Source organism: Ambystoma mexicanum, chromosome 12, assembly GCF_040938575.1.
Source record: "Ambystoma mexicanum isolate Mex_15411 chromosome 12, UKY_AmexF1_1, whole genome shotgun sequence".
NCBI lineage: Eukaryota > Metazoa > Chordata > Amphibia > Caudata > Ambystomatidae > Ambystoma > Ambystoma mexicanum.
The window spans coordinates 662,554,191-662,575,368 of record NC_090936.1 but is presented as its reverse complement, the minus strand read 5'-3'; the positions used below and the strand labels follow the sequence as shown (position 1 = coordinate 662,575,368).

The 21,178-nt window shown below is 45.7% G+C and overlaps 1 protein-coding gene across 5 annotated transcripts in view; it reads right to left on the bottom strand.

The window, feature by feature from the left end:
* The window catches only part of CBLL1 (Cbl proto-oncogene like 1), a 148,748-nt gene that overhangs the window by 9,271 nt on the left and 118,299 nt on the right, over nucleotides 1-21,178 (bottom strand). For 3 of the 5 annotated variants that reach the window (XM_069629149.1, XM_069629152.1, XM_069629148.1), the window contains one exon: nucleotides 20,470-20,514. The exons of the other annotated variants lie outside the window; for them this stretch is intronic. In XM_069629149.1, the coding sequence (XP_069485250.1) occupies nucleotides 20,470-20,514 (45 nt within the window). The remainder of the gene's footprint in view (nucleotides 1-20,469; nucleotides 20,515-21,178) is intronic. 5 annotated transcript variants of the gene reach the window in all.

Below are 21,178 nucleotides of genomic sequence, written 5' to 3'. Positions count from 1 at the left end.
GACATCCAGTGGTAACCGCAGAGTATTCCATCTCGTCTTTCGGGGGACCGAAAGGGGATGTCGGCATAGGCGTGTCCGAAACACTATCCCTATCGTGACGCATGTAGTACCCAAAATCCCTCACGCAGCGAGGTCCCTCCGATTGTATTTTTTCTGCCATGAGGGAGCCCAAGGCTATAGTGAGTGAGTACATGAAGAGGGAAAGTAGTAAGAAGTCTATGTTCCTTCCACCCTGAGCGGGGAGGCAGGGAGGGCGCATGTGAATCTAAGCAGATACAATCATCAGAAATGCTTTTACGGTAAGTAACGCATGTCTTGTGATGCTTGTTAATCTGCTTAGAATCACATGCTGTGCATAGACTAGCGAGCAGTACCCGGAGTTGGAGGTGGGTTGTGAGAAGGAACAGTAGAAAAAAGATGTCTTAGTACTGCTTGTCGCACCTGAGAATCAGACCTAGAATGAGTGTCTAGGCAATAGTGTTTTGTAAAGGTGTGTACAGAACTCCAGGTTGCCGCTTTGCAAATGGACTCTAGGGGAACATTTGCAATGAATGCTATGGATGCCCCAGTGCCTCGAGTAGAATCTGCTCTAGGCTTGAAGGGCAGTTCTCTCTTTGCAAGAGTGTAACATAGTGTGATGCATTTGACAATCCACCTTGATATTGCTGATTTAGAGACAGGGTCCGCTTCTCTACCAGCTGCCACTGAAACAAAGAATTGTTTAGTTTTCCTCAGTGGTTTAGTTCTATCCATGTAGAACATGACTGCCGTGCGCACATCTAGTGTGTGAATGCTTCTTTCGGCCATGTTAGTAGGTCTCTGGAAGAACGTGGGTAGTTCGATTGACTGGTTCACATGGAACTTTGAAATACATTTCGGCGCAAATCTGGGATGAGTGCGCAGAACTACTTTATCTTTGTGGACTGTAACAAAGGGGTCCAAGACCGAGAGGGCCTGTAGTTCGCTAACTCTTCTGATAGAAGTGATAGCTACTAGAAAGGCTGTCTTGTAAATCAGGTCTTTCAGACTAGCTTTATGCATAGGCTCAAAAGGGGGTCCCATGAGCCTAGTTAAAAATCACATGTAGATCCCACCCAGGGGCTGGCTGAGTGATGGGGGGATACATTATTTAACCCCTTCCATAAAGGCTTTAATCACAGGTATTTTCCACCATGACACCTTTTGCTGTGACATGGTGAAGGCTGACAACGCCGCTAGGTGAACCTTTAAGGAATTGAAGACTAACCCAGAGTCCAACAGATGGGTTAGATATAACACAAAGTGTGAAGGCAAGCAAGCGGTGGGATTGACGCCTTTGGACCTGCACCAAATGACAAAACGTTTCCATTTGCTGGCATAGCAATAACGTGTGGCTTTCTTGCCTCCCTCAGTATGTCCATGCATCTTTGAGGGAGTTGCAGATGTCCAAACTCTATGACTTCAGGAGCCAGGCTGCTAAGTTCAGAGATTGTGGGCATGGGTGCAGTCCCCCCACTGTCCGGAGACAACATGTTGTACGGGCAGGGCAGCTTGACTGGTGGGGAGAGGGACATTTCCATCAGGTGCGCGAACCAAGGTTGGCAGGCCCACATGGGAGCTACCAGAATCATGGTGACTGGTTCCTGGTGCATCTTGTGCACTATCTTGTTCAGAAGGGGAGTCGGGGGGGAAAAGCGTAAACAAATTTCCCCGACCAAGTTATCCAGAGACCGTTCCCCTTGGATCGATTCTGGGGGTACCTGGAGGCGTAATCTGGGCATTGGGCATTCTCCTGAGTAGCGAACAGGTCAATCTCTGGAAACCCCCAGTCTGCGAAGACGTTGGACACAAGGTCTTCGTGCAGACGCCATTCGTATTCTTCTGGCAGAGGAAAATCTCTGCTGAGTATGTCTGCCAGAAGATTGAGTCCCCCTGGAACATCTTGTGTTTGAGAGCCCATATCCAGATGTTTTGAGACAGCTTGGATAGCCCTGGAGAGTGCCCCTTGCTTGTTCAGATAATACATTGCTGTTGTGCTGTGGGTTAGGACCAGCACTGTCTTCCCTTGCAGTTGCTCCTGAAAGGCTTTCAAATGCTTTGAACACTGCTAGTAGCTCCAGTAGGTTTATATGGTTGGACGCTACCTGAGGGGACCACACTCCGTGCGCTGTCTGTTGAAGCAGGCGAAACCCCCTCCCCCCCAACAACCCACCACCACCCCCACCAGCCCCCAAAACTCCCCCCCCTCCCACCCCACACCCCGTGAGAGAGGAGTCCGACGTAAGAGTGGCTTCCACTGCAGGGGTGGTGAAGGTTTCTCCTCGACCACCACGGGGGGGGGGGGGGAGAGAAAGAGAGAGCTGGAGAGACGACTAACAGATCTTCCCATTGTCCGCTGGCCCGACACCACTGGCTGTTGAGCCACTCTTGCATGGGACGCATGCGCAGCCGCGCGTAGGGGACCAAGTATATGCATGACGCCATCATCCCTAGCAAGCGCATAGCTTTGTGTACCGTCACCTCCCGACTGACAACATACTGAGGAACGAGAGAGCATGTTCTGAACCCTCTCGCTGGAAGGGAAGGCTAGACCGTCCTCTGTGCGAATTAGAGCCCCCAGGAACTGTTTTACTTGGCTGGGGACTAAGCTAGATTTCTTTTCGTCGATCGAAAATCCCAGGCTGAACAGTAGGTCTACTTTCTTTTGGGTGTTCGAAAAACAAACGTCGAACGAGTCCCCCGTGATGAGCCAATCGTCGAGGTAAGGATAAACTGGAACTGAAAGTCTGCGCAGGTGTGCTGCTGCCACTGCCAGGACCTCCGTAAACACCCGTGGCACCGAGGCTATGACGAAAGGGGAGTACCTTGAACTAGTAGCGTTTGTCCTGAATCACGAACCTTGGGAATTTTCTGTGCACTGGCAGCATTGAAATATGAAAGTATGCATCTTTCTTATCCAATGTTGTCATGAAGTCTCCTTGTTTTAGCAATGGGATCACCTCTTGAAGTGTTACCATGCGAAACTTCTTGGCTTTATGAACTTGTTCGCCGGGCGCAGGTCTAGAACAGGACGCATGGTGAGATCCTTTTTGGGTACAAGGAAGTATATTGAATAAATACCCTTGTTTACCTGAAGAATTGGGACGGCTTCTATGGCGTCCTTTCCCAGCAGCGCCTCCACCTCTTGGACCAGGATCTGCAGATGTTCCGGTGAAAGGCGTCGATGTTTCGGCGGTCTGAACTGTGGGGGTCGGGCGAATTCCACGCAATAACCGTGGGCGACCGTCTTTAATACCCACTGGTCTGAAGTTATCCCCTCCCATGCCTTGAGGAAAGATGTAATCGCCCCCCGACCGGGGAGACATGGGAGGGGACTAGGGGTGTCACGGTATTTGTTTTATGACGGTACGATAACCTTCTTGCCAAATGACGGTATATCATGGTTATCGCAGTATAGCAGGTGGAGTTAACTAATCTTAAATATTTTCTAAAAGGTAATAAATTAACAGATGTATCATCACAAACAAAACCAGGCACCCAGGGCCAGAATTGGGCTTTTCAACATACTTTCCACTGAAATGCCTTGCTTCCACCAAACACAAACACACGAGGAGGGGGCGGGGTGGAGGCCTGCTGCAACTGGCAAAGCAAACTGAATAGCTTTTCTTAAGTGGTGATTTAGGCTTTTTGCTCCCCCACTGGCTACTGGTGAAGATGAACATGTTGCCATCTTGATAACCTGCATGCCACAGATCAATGGAGGCTGATGGTAGTATATGCTTGCGCGCACACACACACTTTACGTTACAGCCTTTAGTTTACTTGCGGGCCAAAAGGTGTTCAGTAATCACTGACATGTTACCCTTTGGTATGGCAGCAGGGAACACCCACAGAGATGAGTGAATTTCGCATTGTGACTTCTTATATGTAAATTCAATGATAGAACCAGGGAAATCCCCCATTGACATATTTTTAGAGAATATTATCCATTATAAATATATAAACCCCAAAGCCGCCACCCCAAAGTAAACCCTTTTCCTTCTTGGCACTGTATCTATTCTTCCTATTGCTAACATTGATTTTCTGTAAGGCACGTGTGGTTTATGGAATGGCATTAAAAACTGCTCCAACTGAAACTACTTGGCAGACGGCACATCCAACAGTGCAAAACCAAGACTGCGCAGCAATTGCTTACTGCAGCCTTTCCAAATCAGATTGAAAAGCACACTTAACGGTATTAACGGTATAAACAATGCGACGGTTATTATTGTTCAATTAAGTGGTTCACGGTATCTTTAACGGTATACCGTTATACCGTTACATCCCTAGAGGGGACCTGGACTTGGTGGTCATTTCTGACCCGAAGTTGACGCTCCTCTGGAATTGGAGCCTCTGCCTCCATTCTTTCCGCAATTCGGACCGCTCTGGGGGTAGTAAGTGGGGCTTGCAGCCGGTTGACTTGCGTTGAAGTTGCCCGTGCCGAAATTATTTTGAGCGGCGCAGGCTTGTCCTCGAAAGGATCGCTGAGAATTGCTGCCCCTCTGTGAAGAGGGTTTTTTGGAAATCTGGTGCAGCGACTTAATAGTCTCATGCCCCTTCTTGACTGTCTCCAAGGCATCGTCTACCGCCTTCCCGAAGAGGTTGGCCTCTTCTATGGGTTTATTGATAATGGATGCCTGGGTCTTAGGCCTGAAAGCGGACGTGCGCAGCCACGCGTGTCTCTTTAGGAGAGTACCCTGTGCGAGAGACCTGCCTGCTGTCTCTGCGGAGTCCAGGGTATTCTTTACAACATTTTGATTGGCAAGTTTGCCCTCGGAGACAATGGCGAGAAGCTTGGCTCTGGTTGGTTCCGGAACCTCCTGGAGGCCTTCCTGGAGTAGGTTCAATTGGGCGTCGACGTAGCTTGCCAGTAACGTCGTGTTATTGGCAATCCGGACTGTATAAGCAGCTGCCGACGTGACCCGTTTGCCTAAGGCATACAACCTTTTGGACTCCTTGTCCGGGGGTGACTCTCCCGTGGCAAGGGGAACCCCTGCTCTCTTGCGAGTGTTGGTCACCACCAGCGAGTCTGGGATTGCGTGTCCTTTGATATAAAGCGGGTCGGCGGGGGAGGGTCGGAAGAGTTGTTCGACCCTTGGGTTCACAGCCCTAGTCTGAGCGGGTGTGAGTAAAGAAGGGGCCAGCCGTCTCTTTACAGAGCTCAAGAGAGGGATAGACTGGCTTGCCGGAGGCTTGTCATTAATGTTTTCCGCGAAATCCTGTTCAGGCAATGCCTCAAGCGTGGCAATTTTAAAGAATTCTGCTGCTTTTTTCAACGTGTTGTTGAAAGCCATTTGATCATCCACCGGAGGAGCTTGCCGAACCGGTGTGGAAGGGGAAGAGTCGAGGCAAACAATATCAGAATTGTGATCGTCCTGCTGGGGGTCCTCCCAGAGTGTCCGTTGCGCCTTGATCTTCCCCATAATTGTCCAGAAAAGAAGTTTCCTCTTCTGTATAGATGTCTCTATACATGTCCTCTGGACGTCTTCTTGATAATCAACATAGGGTTTTGGGCAACTCGTGTGTGAGGGTTAGGGTCTACCCGAGCTTTTTTCGGCAGAGGTTGATCAGAAGACCCGAAAACCTGCTCCAGCCGATCCATATACCCCTCAAATTGTTCCGTGGTCCACTTGGATGACCCAAATGGACCCAGTTGGGCAGGAACAGGGTCCTTCGCCCTAAGGCGTTCAGAGGATCTCCTCAGGGTGCTTGAGAGGGGCACCTGGCTGTCTTCATAAGAGGCCTCAGGATAGTCTTCCAAACCTGTGGAAAACCTTTCCGCGGATTGGCCCATAACTGTGGGCGAAACCGGTACTAGGCCCACCGCCGTAGCAATCCTATTGATGCTCTTACTGATAGTTACCGAATCTTCGGGGGACAACGCCTCCGATGATTGTTTCTCGGGTAGAGGCCTACTAGTAGTTTTCTGGCTTGCACGGGCCCTTGAAACCTTGAAATTCGTCAAAGTTTCTTGCTCAGAAACTTCGGCGTGTATAGTTTGGGGAGTAGCACCTTTGTCATATTTATTAAGCCTAGTCGTCATGCGCTGCTGCGGATGCAGGGAAGGTTTCGGATCAGATCGACCCAATGGCACTTGCGCCTTCTTCTACGAGGTCGTCAAGGAGGGCGCTTGGGTTGTGTGTTTTGTGCAGTGCAATTGTACGCCCCTGTCACCGGGTGTGCTCCCTGTAGCAAGACCGGAGTCGAGCCTGGAAGGGTCGGGGACAGGCGTGGCGGCTCTATAATCGTCCGCCTCAAGGTCTACAACGTCCGCGTTGGACGTTTTGGTCATCCGATGTACCACCGTCACTCTTGGCTGGTGTCGCGGCAGGGGAGGGAGGCTCCACGTATGACATACCGTGCGCGGCCCACCGCTTCAACCGGCGCTCCTTAAGGGATTAGGTTTGGGAGTTTAACGCCGAACACCGCTTTAGTGCTCTAGGGGGAGACAAGCGTACACGAAGTGTGCTCGTCTTTCCACAGATATCTGACCCTTCAGAGGGCAGAATCTAAATGGAGTCCTTTGCATAGCAGAAGGGAAGGGTGACCAGACCAAAAAGGAAAGAAGTGGAAAAGAGGAAAGGCATCATAGCAGTTTGGCAAACCCCCGAGCCCACTCTCCCTATTGTGTAGGCTGGCCAGAAGGCCCGACTACGTGGAGGTCCGAACGCCGGATCTTAGGTGCCAGAATCCACAGCCGTAGACTGTACCCCGTAGTCTTCGTCAAAGATGTTCTTGATAGGCGAAGTGACTTAACAGGGATTAAACCGACAATTCGGTAAGATAAACAATGTCTCATGAAGAGCTCCGCTATAGGGCAACCAGTTATCTGGGCGGAAAAAAACAATCTGAGGGACCTCGGCGCGTGAGGAATTTTGGGTACTACACACGTCACGATAGGGATAGTGTTTCAGGCACGCCTATGCCGACGTCCCCTTTCGGTCCCCCGAAAGACAAGATGCAATACTCTGCGGTTACCACTGGATGTCGGACCATATGCACAGCATGTGATTCTAAGCAGATTAACAAGCATCAGAACAGACACTTATGTGCAAGTACCATGGTTGTTTGAATGAGTTGGACTTGTGGATGATCATGTTGATAAGTGGTGTTGTTGAGGGGGGGGTGGAGGGGGGAAGCGTAAGCAAATCTCCCTGAACTGTTCATCCAGAGAGCGTTCCCCTTGGACCCTGTTTGGGGGGTACCTGTACACGTAGTCTGGGCATTGTGCTGGGTTGCAAATAGATTTAGGTCCGGTTGACCCCAGTTTAAGACCACATTGTGTAGAATGTCTTCAAGTGCCATTCGAGTTCCAATAGAAGCTGCAAGTCCCTGCCAAAACATCGGCCAGACAGTTGTGTTCCCCTGGAATGTGTTGGAACAGGCGGAACAAGTAGCGTTTTAGCACCCAGTTCCAGCTAGTTGAGACTTGGAAAGTGTTTCTCCCCCGGTTTGGAAATGTAAAACTTGGCTATTGTACTGTCTGTTAGGACTAGGACTGTTTCCCCTTCAATTAGATGTTGAAAATATTGGAAGGCTTTGTACACTGCTAACAACTCTAGGAAGTTTATGTGCTTCGTTGTGAGTTGCCATGCATAGTATGATATATGATATGGCATGTATAACGCACCTATACACAAGTGTTTCAAGGCGTGACAAGGCAAGGGAGGGGAACAAAGGGAGGACAGAGAACAATCCTACTAGGCCAAGTGAAATTGAGATCACACAAGTGCAGGGGAGGGGGTGGATGGGAGGGGACAGTGCAGAACATAAGATAACAGTGAAATAAATAATGACCATAAATAAACGTGCAGCCAGTCCGAGTGCAAGGGTTTCCAGGGAGGAAGTGCAGGTGTGCAACTGGTGGGGAGGTGACCTGGGCCCGAGATCAGAGGGTAACCAGTGCAGTTTCAGATTCAGCCAAGGGCTCAGCAGGGGAGAGGCGGAGAAAAAGCAGAAGCAAAGAGGAAGGTCTTGGTGTTTCTGGAACCAGAGATGGTTCTCAAGTTTCAGAGAAGCAGGGAGGCAGTTCCAGAAGGAGGCCTCAGCAGAAGATCTACCACCAACTCACTGCTTGGAGAAGCGACTGACCCTGAGGGAGTTGGAGGCGGATGGGCGAAGAGCTTGAGAAGGAAGATATTTAGGAAGAGAGTTGAAGGTATTGAGGCCCCAGAAGGCCTTGTGGACAATGCAGAGGGTTTTGAACTTAATCCTTGGCACCACTGGGAGCCAACGCAGACATTTCAGTCCTGGAGAGATACGATCCCTGGACTTGAGACCAAGGACAAGTCTTGCAGTCCTGTTTTGGATGAGTTGCAGAGGGCGGAGAGTAGAGGAAGGCAGATTTAGAAAGAGGCTGTTGCAGTAGTCCAGCCTAGAGAACCAGAGCTCTGGAGACAGTGAGCTTCTGGAGGAAGGAGAGGAAAGGAAGAATGCCTCTGAGGAGGTGCAGCTGGTAGTGTGACTTTTTAGAGATGTTGGAAGTGTGCAGAGAGAAGGAAGTGTGGAGTCGAAGATGATCCTGAGGTTTTTAGCTTCACAGGTGGGAGCAGAGGGCCAAGAGAGGCCGGCCAGAGAGTGACAGGAAAGGAGGGAGCTGGTGTGCCGATGAGGAGAATCTTGGTCTTACTGGCATTAAGGCAGAGGTCATTGGTAGCACACCACTCTTGGATGGCGGACAGATGAGAGGAGAAGAGGTAGCGGAAGGGAGCCTGAAAAGGAGTTGAGTGTCATCCGCATAGCACTGAAAGTTGGGGTAGAGTGCAGCAATGCAGTGGACAAGAAGTGCCAGGTATTGTGCTTCCCCATAATGACAGCAAAGCGAATGTGGTAACAGTGGCTTGTACTGTGGGGAGAGTAATGATTTCCCTTGCAGAAGGTGCTCTCTTGTCCACCACTGCAGAGAATGAACTAAGTTCTGCAAAATTACCATTAGATCGCCCCACTCTGACCATCGTTTCACTAGCCACTCTTGCATAGGACGCATGTGTGAGGTACTATGTAAATGCAGGAGGCCATCATCCCTAGTAGGTGCATGGCCTTCCCTACAGTTAACTGACAACCAGCTACATAAAGTGGAATCTGAAAGGAAATGTTGTACCTTCTTGATGGAGGGGGAAGACTAAAGTGTCTTGTCTGGATGTGTGCCGGTTTTGACTTGGAATGAGACTTACTTCTCATTGATTGAGAAGCCTAGTCTGAAAAGCAGGTTGATTGTCTTGTGGGTGTTCCGACAACACTCTTGAGGTCTTTCTTGTTATGAGCCAGTTGCGAGATAAGGGTGCACTGGTATCGACTGTCTGCGCAGGTGGGCAGCTGCCACTGCAAGTACTTTGATGAAAACCCTCGGTGCTGAGGATATGCCAAAGGGAAGCACTTTGGTTCAAAGTCGGCATGACTCATTACCAGCTCTGACATTTTTCAGTTCAAAAGGTGATCAAGAGCACTTATTGCAATCCACTTTAAAATGTGCTTGCGTTACCAATCTCTTGGAGTGCCGCCGCTAGCGTTGCAGGCTGTGGTCCGAGCACATTGATCACACAATCAGGTGGCTTTTGCTTCAGTGAAACTTTACTTGCTGGATGAGTGGAAGGGAAAGTTGCAGGACCTAGTCACAGAGCGCTCCCCCCACCATCACCTCCAAGTGACCCCTTCCTGATCTGAGGGATCAAAGTTATGTTCTCAGGTTCAAGAGGAGCCCAAATCTCAGCTATCTGCCAATCTGGCTTTACCAAGCTCAAAATACTGAAAAAAGTTCTTCCGTTTCTTCCAACGGAATCCAGGACTAAGATTGTGACTGCTTCCATTATTGGGTCCCTAGATTACAGCAATGGTATCTATTTTAGCCAATCTGAGGCCTTGCTGCAACGACTGGAGATCCTACAATGCAGTGGCTTGCCTCGCCCTGGGAGCCCCTAGACTTTCTCACTGTTCTGACCTTCACCACCTTCATTGGCTCCCTTGTCAGGAGCAGTCCCCATTTTAAAATCCTATGTCTCGTCCATCGTGCCACGCACGCCGCGGGGGTAGAGTTTCTTCAATTCGGACTTTACAAATCGAACAGGCTCCTTTGCTCGGCCAATCAGTCACTGCTGAACATTCCCAGATTCCAGGAGGAAGGTCTTTTTCGGTACTTGCCCCCACACTCTGTCACCAGAGATCCACAACGCAGAGTACCTTCCTTTTCAAAAACAGTTAAAAACGAATGTTCTAATCCCCTGGGTCTGTAACCTATTCACTCTCCTCAGCACTTTAATGCCTTTTTGGTCTTTGTCTGTGCTCTTAAAATACCAATATATTAGCAGCCTGCTTGTAACTCCAAACAAGGCTCAACCCACCCCGTTCTTCCTTATACTTGAATACATTTTGTCAAAAAGTGTAGTACTGAGTCTATTCAGGATGAGGAGCCCACTAAGTTTGAAAAACTAGAGTCCATAAACATGTGCCTTGCCTGGAGGGTTAAGAGGCAAGTGCTGGTACACTACAGTGCAGCACTGCAACAAAACAATTACTCACCAATTACTCACCTTAAATACTACTGTAGGTCCATGGTTCCTTTTTCGATTAACTGGTGGAATGTAATCTGTAGGAAGGGACTGTTGCAGTATGCAGAGTAGTGTTTTCATTATTCAAGAGGGCACCGGCAAGCATATGCGCATCTTCCAGCAGGATGCTCTTCTCACCTGCCGTTTGATTTGCTCTACTACATCTGACCCTTTGTAAAGGGGATAAACCAGGGGAAGTACAACAGTCCCTATGACACTCCTATGTCCCATCACATTTGTGTGGTGTGGTTGCAGCTACTGCTGCGTGATGTACGGCCCTGCAACCTGTTAAGATTTTTTTGTACCCATAGCCATTTCTGGGGCTTGGTTTGCAGCTCATGCTTTAAGCGTTACCTGGAACCACACCCACCACCCTCCCCATGATTGGTCCCTCCCCCAGAAAGCCCTTCAGTCGTCAAGCTAGAGCAGCCCTGCCCAACCAGCACACAACTAAAGGTCCTAAGGCAAAAGGCAGCTCCCGAAGGAGCGGCTCCACTCTGTTTGCCAGTGTTCGCCTGTCGCAGTCAACCAGCAGTAACTAGTTAAGTGGCATGTGCGGGAGTACATCCATTACTGGACTCCATTAAAAAAAAAACTATTACCCATTATAGTAAAGCCCATTTGTGTTAATCAGCTATAGGTCACATTTAGCCAGAGGAATATAGCCATAGTCTGCACCTCGTGTAATTATAGCAATATTCTGCACTTAGCAATTGCAAGAACTAGCCACACATCAACGTATGTAGAATTGTGAAAACTAGCCAGGTCACATTTAGATAGAATTGTGGAGATTAACCACACGTTATATTTAGATTTGTAACATTAGTCATACGTCACATTTAGATTCTGTGAATATTAGCCACGAGTCATAAGTATCACTAGATAGGATTTTGAAAATTAGCCATGTGTCACATTAGAAAGGATAGTGTACATAAGTCACCAAGAAGATCTTTGAGAGTAGCCATGCATACTGGCCTAGCTATGTCTATATATCTATATACACATATGCACAACAGAAGTAAGACTAGCATACAACGAACAGCCCCTGACAGTGGACCATACAGATACAACTAAGCCAGTGCGCACAACCTTAAATACAAGCCAATCTACACACAAAACACACAGACACCCCAACCAAACATGCATTCACATATAAAACAGGGATTGGACCTTACCCATACAGATACAACAAACCAGTGCACACAATCGACCATCGATAAGCCAACACACAGATGCTAGTTTCTCCTGGTTCTGGACCCATACCATCACTACACTCACTAACCAACCCCGTCCTCTTTCTTGCAGAGCCACTTCAGCACCTGGAAACTGCACCTGCGTGTTAGCGGTGCATGGTATAAATCAATGAAACATTTCCTTAATAATTGGGGGAGATTAACAAGGAATCCAATTCTAGGCCACCATGTCGCCCCTCGCACCACCCGACTGGCTAGACGCTGTCTGCCGGTCCCTCTCCTCCCTACAACCTGGTACAGCTGTACCCCTCCTGTGCCCCTCTGTGTCCTACCCCCACACTGTATATCTGTTCAGTTATCTCTGCAAAACGTTCCATTATGCATCTGTACTGTTATATACCTCTGTAAAGCACTCAGTTGATTCTCGAATCGAGGTCCCTGCTCAATAAATACCAGAATAATAAATACTGGGTGGAGAGTAAAATAGGCCAATAAAGATAACAGGCTGATATGCCAGTCAAATATGTTATGAAGAAAAACCTTCCCAAACTGACTTTGCTCTTGGAATGGTGCATGGAGAGCAATGGTGACAGAAGGTGCAAGGGCTAGCGTAAGCAGGCCCCTTACATAGGTCTTTCCATGGAAGAGGTCTCTGGAAAGTCAACAAAGTGGCTTATGCTCCGGCAAGGTGGCCCTGAAGCCCCTCAGGGGTAAATACTTTCCCCAAGTGAACAACTTTCAAAATCGAGTAATTCTACATTTGTCAGGACTTTGACCAGGGTAGATGGTTAATGGGCGGATGATTAATGAAAGGGTTTCATTCTTTCCAAGTAAAATTGTGGCAACCCATCGACAATCTTTCAGCTTCAGAAAATGAATCTGGGAAGGAAACTGGAAAATTGCCCCGTTTGAATTAGATTCTGACACCACTTTTGAAAGAAAACGATGTCTGATGAACCAACTTGTCCTGGTGCAACATCAGGAAGAGAATATACCCACTAAGGCCTCTAGCTAACCAACCATATGGGCCAATGTGACCTAGACACAAAATAATGGAAACTTATCTTGGGTCTGTTGGAGTGATGGGCTCAAAAGGCATGTCAATGTGGAGAAAACCAGGTTGAGATCGAGGAGGGCAGAGAGCAAGTCGTGAGACAGCTCAGCAGGTTGAGCGGTAGTTGCTGTGATTTAGGTTTGATCTGCAGTTTAAAATCACAGCAAGGTCAACTCAGTCTTTCATCCTTCAGAAGAAGTGAGGACCAATTTTGATTAGGTAATAATAATGTATGAACATTTGTTCTATGTAAAGAGCTTTGGACAAAAGCCCTATATAAATAAGTTACCATTATTACAGAAGATGCAGCCCTGGGAAAATGTTTCTTTAGACCATTACATGTATTGAGAGACTGGATTAGTTAACTTTGTTATGTTTTTTTTTTTTTTTTTTTTTAAACAGACCACGTAGTGCAATAGTTTCTCAGAGTGGTAGATTTTAGGAATCCAATTTGATGCGCAGCTAGGCCAGGTCCCTGATGAAAAAGGACCACAGGTAGGGAAATGCCTAGATGATGATGCTTCTTATCCAGACATCAGTGGTGTAGTACAGTTTTTTTTGTCTACAGATTCCCATGGAGATCGTTGTAGCCTCCTTCAGGCGGCCAGTTTGTCCCTGGAGAGATCCAAGTAATAAATAGCAAGTTTTAAAGGGACCATCCTGCAAAAGACATCAATTGCGAGGGGATGGGCGAAGAATCTGTCCCCTGCATTCCAGGGAAGGACGTCTATACACTAGGGTTTAGCAAGAAAAAAAGACCCAGAAGAACCAAGAACCAGGGGATTGCTCTGCCAAATGGGTGGCCATGATCATGGGACAGTAGGGCAGCATTATAATCAGAGTGCATCAACTTTTCACCCAAAGAGGAAAGCACCCCTCAAGTCTTCACCTCTCCTCCTGTCCAGGATAGACACTGAAAATATTTCCTGTTGTCCCGAGTCACAAACCGGTCCACATCAAGCTAACCAGATTCCGTAACGAAAGGACTGAAATTTAAGGAGAAAAGTTCCCATCTGTCAGGGGTCTGCATGTGCAGTCCATGTGACCCAACATTCAGGGGTCCTACTAGGCAGGTTATCACAAAGAAAACATTTGATGGCCCATCACTCTAATCTATGGTAGCCTGCACAATTGAGGAACTTGCCCTGACTGTGCAAGTACAACCCTATCATTTTATTGGCACTTACAAGATGTGTCCCTTGAAGAGACTATAAAAGCTTTTAGGGCCTGTAAAACTGCTTTCAATTTAAGGATGCCTGTTTATAAATGTACAACCTTGTACCCACCAATACATACATACACACACACATACTGAAATGTTGCTATGAAAATTCTGCATTTTGGGATGTGCAGTGATGGGACGATAACGAGGAACTTGAGTTTGAGGGAACAAAAAGGGACTGATCAGGTTTGATCCTCGTTCCAGCAGATATTCCATTTGACATGCTTTAAGATGATATATCTCATGGATGCAAGATCCAGTTCTTGACTTCAGTTCGACCACCAGATGTAGCTAGGTACAGTGCATGTAAATCCTGGCATACAGAGCCACCTAAGCACAGATTCATTTGGAATGCAAGCACTGGCTTTTCTGCAGCCTGTAGCATGAGAACCTGTGGATCATGGGGTCTCAAACCTACCTATGATAAGAGCAAACAAAGGGGGTGGTAACCCCATCTCTTCCAGCCACACTCAGGTAAGTGATGTGCCTGTTAGAAGGCAAAGCCGCTGCAACACTTAATAAAAATGTGTGAGTGTAATCATGACACTCAGTTGATCAAGACAGGGAGGTGCAAACGGAAAAACATCTAACAAAAGCACCTCAAAAAAACAACCACTAGATAACAAAATTAATTTTATTGATCTTCATGATAAAACTAATCTAAAAATTCCACTTGAAAAAGTGGAGGACATGATTCGCAATACATATAAACCTAATGACAACAATTAGTATGTCGTTTTCAAAGCTAAAAGTTTGGTGGGGTTAGTACGTGAAGAGTAGTACTGTATAAGCACTAAATGTGCAACATCAAGCATTTAGAAGTAGAGCACTGTTTGGTTGAACCAGCTCTATCAAAAGGAAAAACCTATTAGATGTCTTAGGTTTCTATTTGTGAGAGTCGACATATGTTTCGGCTAGAAGCATCCTAAAAAAAAAAAAAAATCAGGCAATGCACAAAACAGTTGTCTGTTGATGCAGGTGTAGCCGTCTTCAGTACACAGGAAAATAGGGTGATAGTAAAACTTGGGGGTGTTGAGTACTTCTTAATGATCGTACTTATTTGACACAAAAAAAAAAACACTATTTATTAGATAGAGTAAGAGAATTACGGTCTGCTTAGCGAAAATTGGCCAAGGAGAAATAACTTTTGATCCCAGTAAGCAGAAAGGGATCTATATTTAATGCTGTAATGATTTCTATTTTTAGAAAGTTGACCACGATGCTCATTAGTAAATGGTGCTACGTCCGAAATACAGTGCGTCTCAAGATTCGCGCTGTCAGAAAATGCTGCTTTTGTGGCCAACGAGGTGGGTCCGCTTGGTAACTGCTGTGTTACAGAGGAACCGGTACGTTGGTGAAAGGTGCTCGTAGTCAGAGTTATGTTCGATTGAGGCGCGACCTAGTTGTTGCCTGTGCAGGATCGTGCAAGCAGTGTTCCCGATCGGCGTAGACTGCAAGTCGGCGTCAAGAAAGGAGGCGTGGTACGGACCGGAAGGTGTATCGGGCGCGTCCGCTGTTGTGCTCTTCTCTTTAGGTCCTTCCTGATCCCCGAGGGTGGTACTCCCATAAATCGGATCTCTCCTAATTCTTTAAATTAGACGTCTCAAACCTACCTACAAATGCCACAATAACGAGATAAAAGCCCGAGGAAAGCCCTAGGCTCACAGTGAAAGGATTGTGAAGCTGTTGGTTAGATCATGGCTTGGATGAGCCATTTGCCTAGGCACTTAAGATGTGTATGCTGTCCTGTTGTCAGTGTACAAACTCCTTAAAACATAATGGTTGAAGTTTGTTTATTTATTTGGTAATGCGCACCAAGCCCTTGAGTAGACGGGCGCAACCGAAACAAGAAATCTTAAAATTTAGTTACAGTGCAAAGGTAGCAATACATAGAGCAGTGATTGCTGTAGGAGCAACATACAAAGGTACAAGATACATCAAATACAAGGCAATGGTCTTGGACAAAGGATTGCTCTGCACTGAAGACCTTGGAGTAGAAGCATTCCTTGGATTCCTAAGAGTGATCCAGCTCTACTGCACCCATACAGAGCATCTTGACAATTTCTTGCAGTAGTTTCGGATCTATTTTTTCCTCGCAGGGATTTCACCAAATCCCATTTCACCATATTGCTTCTTTTTTTTTTTAAAGCAAATAAATGTGGTGGAGACTCTCGCAATCCACTTCCACCTTTCAAAGTACCAAACCACACACCACATCTTTATAGTGCAATGCAGTAAAATCTTTGCAGTGAAATGGGATACGATGAAACTAGCCTACAAGGAAAAGGAGCGATTTCATAGATTCAATGAACAGGCCATGGGGTAGGGGGAGATGTAGAGAGAGAAGGGGGTGGTAATCCAGAAATCGGAGTGCATTATCAGGAGAACCCAAAGAGCCTATATGATGGGGCACTATGGCTGATGGAAGTGGGAGAGCCAGACTAACTGTGGAGGAGTGCTACTTGGGCTGCAACAAGTCACTTGTTCCCCAGCCAAGTGCAAAGAAGAGAAGAAACTTTGTGCTTTTTTATCTGATGAGAATTACATCTAGTCTGTGGTACGAATCCATGGAAAACCTGGAAATCCCGTCACCCTGCTTATGGGATTTCCAGTCACCAGCTGCTTGGTGGAGGTAGCAGACAGCAATTTGTGCTCAAGGTTTTTAACTTTCCATGTATTCGTCATTGGTGTAGGACTGGAACATCAACAGTACTTCAAAAAGAAGGGTCTTGACCTTCGATGATAATGAGGTTTTATTTATATCGCACATAAATGCTTTAAATAGAACTTATATGCATACAGTATCACCCATCTGGTGAGGATGGAAGGCTGATTCGGACCTGCAGAACACAGATCGCAGCAGCAGGCGCTCAACCCGTTGAGCCATATTACCGGCTGATGACCTTGTTACTTTTGAGCATCATGTTCACCTTCTGGCGAGAAGGCCCAAACATGACGCAGGCTGCTACAGTCAAGTGCACAGCCGGCGATTCCAACTTGACTAGCCTAACTTGCTTGGCATAAAACCTTTTTTTAAAAAAAAATCCTACTAGCAATAGGTAATTTCCTAAAAGGTGGTAGCTGACAAATTCTGCTATGTCCATCCCAAAGCACAGATTACAATATTGCATCAGTTTCACCTGGCACAGACGGAGGGCATTATTCAAGTAATAATGCTCACCCAAATAGCATCATTTGCCATCTTGTTCTTCCCAGGAGGGGCAGGCTCTAAAGAGGATTAAGAGGAGCAAGTACCTCTACTCCAAGTAAGGGCTACTGCCATCACATCAGATTAAGTTTGGGAGTTGGAACCTAGGCAGGCTTCAAAACTGCTGGTATCTAAATAGCTCCTGCTTGCAACCTATAAAAGCCTAGTTAGCGGGACGCCAACAGTCCTGAAACTACTTTTTATTCCTCCGGCCCACTAATTACATACAAAACATACCCATGTGACATTGACCCGAGTTACCAGCAATGTGTCTAAAGACGCATTAGGACATCTGCAGAAGACTCAACAAACGCTGTCATATAATGGACACAGATAATTTGCATCGCAAGAGCAAATTAGACTTAACTCGCTAGGCGCAAGCTCTGTTACCCAAAAGCAACTCATGCGTAGTTGGTGATGTCCGGTACCCAGAAGTTCCTTTAGCTCCTGCTCAACAAATTATTTCAATCCCCACCAGGGATTATTTGGTTTTATTATCAAAATACTTAGATTGAAATAAATAATTCTATTCTGTTTTTATGATGGTATGTAAACCTTTGTCTGATTTTCGGAATTGTATTTTCTGAACTAAAATTACTTCCTAGGACAAAGCACCACAAGCGAAACTGTCTTCAGACAGGAGGGTAGCCCCATTTCAAAAGACTAAATACCAGCAGTGCCCAGGGACCCCTTCATAGAGTACCATTACATTTGGTTAGGAAAGAAACATTCTATTATAGTGCTACGAAGCAGTAGGAAATCTGGATGAGTGTTAAGATGATAGTGTGCACATAGAGCTAGATAAATTCTACTCTTCTACAGACAAACTAATGATGGTGCCCAGGATAAATCAAATAAATGTGGTCCTCTGCAGAATGTTCAGGTATTTCTTTGGTTCACAGACATACCTAGAGGACGTCTCGTTTCAAGCGCAGCAATGTAGGGGTAGGGTGGACAAAAAAAATGAGTCAATCCATGTGAATAAGAAATCTGTTTTTTTTGGTTTTGAGACCCGCCAGTTTAAAGAATACTGTAGCACGTCTAGAAGTTTAAGTTTTGGTTTCTAACAGGACCAGCCAATAAGAAAGGGCTCTCTGACGACTTGTTTCACCTATGCAAAAAGCCTTGCTGGCTGAAAAAGATGTAGGCACTGATCAGAGATCCGACGTGCATTTCTCAATCACTTTGATATTTGTTTGGTAGAAAATCTAATGGTGGCTGATTACCTGCCAACAAAAAAAGGAACCAAAATGCTGTGCTTCACATATGTTCTTTAATCATTGATTTAGCAGGTCTGATTAAAGTAATAATGCAATGCAGTACATACATCCATACATGCCAAAAGTCACATTTAATAAACAACCTTGATTTCGATACATCAGTGCATCTTCAAAAGTTACTGCTGGAAGTCTAGGTCTACAAGTTTTGCTTTCCAAAACCCCTGAAGCGCCAATGATTGCACAACTGTGCAGAACCAGGCTATGTATGCTTCCAGAAACTACTGAACAGCAAACCATACCAGCAGGCGGTCAACCAGCCAGGGCAAACGAAGAATGCAGGCTAACATACATGTATTTCAATTAGTTTGTCTCCAGCGGTTCCGTGTCTGATCGTCTCCAATGTCTTTTAATGCACCTCCATGCCTTCTTAAAAGGCTGTATAGAAGGGTGTGGCACGCATCTAACTTAGGAACCCAACTCAATTCCTGGTCGTACTCGGCCAATAAGGGGGGACTGGTGTTGCACTTTAGAAACTACAAAGCTTTCGGAATATCTCAACTTAAAAAAAATCTTTCACTACCACTTTCAGAAAGGCACACACATTTGAATAGTGCTACTGCGTTTGTCTAGAGAAAAAATAAGGCTAGTTTAACATCAGGTATTTGGGGAGTCAATTTACACCGTGTGCAACACAGTTAAGGAAAATAAGCTCAAATATAAATAATCTATGCCATAGATAATGGAATGGTAGAGTTAATCACAAAGCAATGAACAAGTAAACCAATGTAAAGCAGAAACTCATGTCGTCAGACACCAATAACCAATGTAGATTAACAGGAAAATGGAAATTAGTAAAATGTAACTGATTTTAGGATACCGAAATGTTGGAAGAGTAGGGTCTCCACAGTGGCAAATGTAAACATTTGTGGTTGGAGTATCATGTATGCAACAATGTACTGGGAATTGTACCAATTGGAGATGGGGCTTTTTTTTAACCAGAAAATAATATCCTGATAAGTGGTATATTAAACAATAAATCATAAGAGAATGGAATCCTCAGCTGTCAACCGATTAAACTTAAAATTTTGGCTCAGCGAAGGAGTACGGAAAATCAAATTATGGGAAAGTAGCTGTAGCTTTACATAGGAAACGTAAAACTATAGTGGTGTATAGACACAAATCCTGAAGTTTCATTTTAAACGTCCAGCCACAAAGCACAACAATGCTGTAATATCTCAAATGAGAGCTACTCATGGTTTTCCAATCGTTCAATATCTAGAATGTCAGGACACTGCCACAAGTTGTTATCCATAAAGAGAATGGGGATGCCAGAGTTTAATACCTAGGTACTGAAAGAGCAGTACGGGACAATCTCCACAGGCCCTACAAACTGAGAACCCACTAATGATTACATCAGGATCGCATTATCTTTCTAATTTAGCTGTAATTCTCCATTTCAATGTCCATCCATGCCTAAAACGTGCACCAACACCATGACTTGGAACAGTTATACAACAGAAAGGAGCTAGAATGGCAGGTTTTGAAAATGCATACTGCACAGTATTTAAATCCATAAATATGGACTCAGAAAATCTCCTAAAAACAGCACACCAACTTCATTTTACAATAAATGACACACCCCAAATTACGGCACTGATATGTAACCTCTTCCACCCCCCGACCTGGTTTATCAATGTCAATTGTGAAAAAATACAATTTTCACATTACTAAAGGACAGAAATCACTACTTCTCAAAACAAACCATACACACCCCGCCATAAAGTTGTTTGCCATGTTCTACCACTCGTGCAGCTCCATTATTGCCTTAATAACACCAAGTGAAAACCAGAATACACATCACCCGTCAAAGACTGACCAGAGCACCCAATGCAACGTGCTCAACCAGGGATGACGAACAACGTGCAAAATAAAGCAATGACATACCAATACCAAGGTTTAGACCTTGTTACAGACATTAGGTTAAAGATGCAATGTAAGTTTCATATATACCTCTGGTGTTCCTTTGTCCCTTTCCTCCCAAACCCTTCAGCGACTCTGCGAAAACAAAAACAATTTCAAATAAAAATACAACAGAAGGTAAGCACACTTACCTTATAACTTAAAACACATCACTTCCTTAATGCTAAACTCAAGGTACTCTAACCGAGGTGTTGTACAGGGAACCCTTAAATCAACCACAGGACATTGGAAGAAAAGGACAAGGGGATTTCTGCGGTTCAAGCACATCTCAAATATTGTCAGGGTCATATGGAAGCCAAAGGTCTCCCTTCTGTAGGTCAGAAGTAAGAATGCAAAATTATACAACAGAACAATTTGTGAGCAACCCGACAAGCAATAAGGAAGTATTTAGAAGCAAGCCACCGTTTTGACTGACAACGTTGGCCAAGATTTCTAAGCAGGAATGTCTGACAAGACTCTTAAAAGAATTTCAGGATGTAATACCTACAGACCACCTGGTTGGGCAAGATATCCCCTACTTGGATGGTTATTTCCACTGCTAAGAAGTAAGCTTAACTGGAATTAAGCTGAGTTGTATTGAATGATTAAAAGGCTAAATAAAGACAATGTGAATGTGGGATCTGTGACAACAGTCGCGCAAGAGACCCAGTTACTCTGTTAACCAAATAATTTTACAATGGAACAGTGACCATGGCCTTGCTTCCTTCATCGCTCAGAAGGACTCATTTGTGAAATCGGA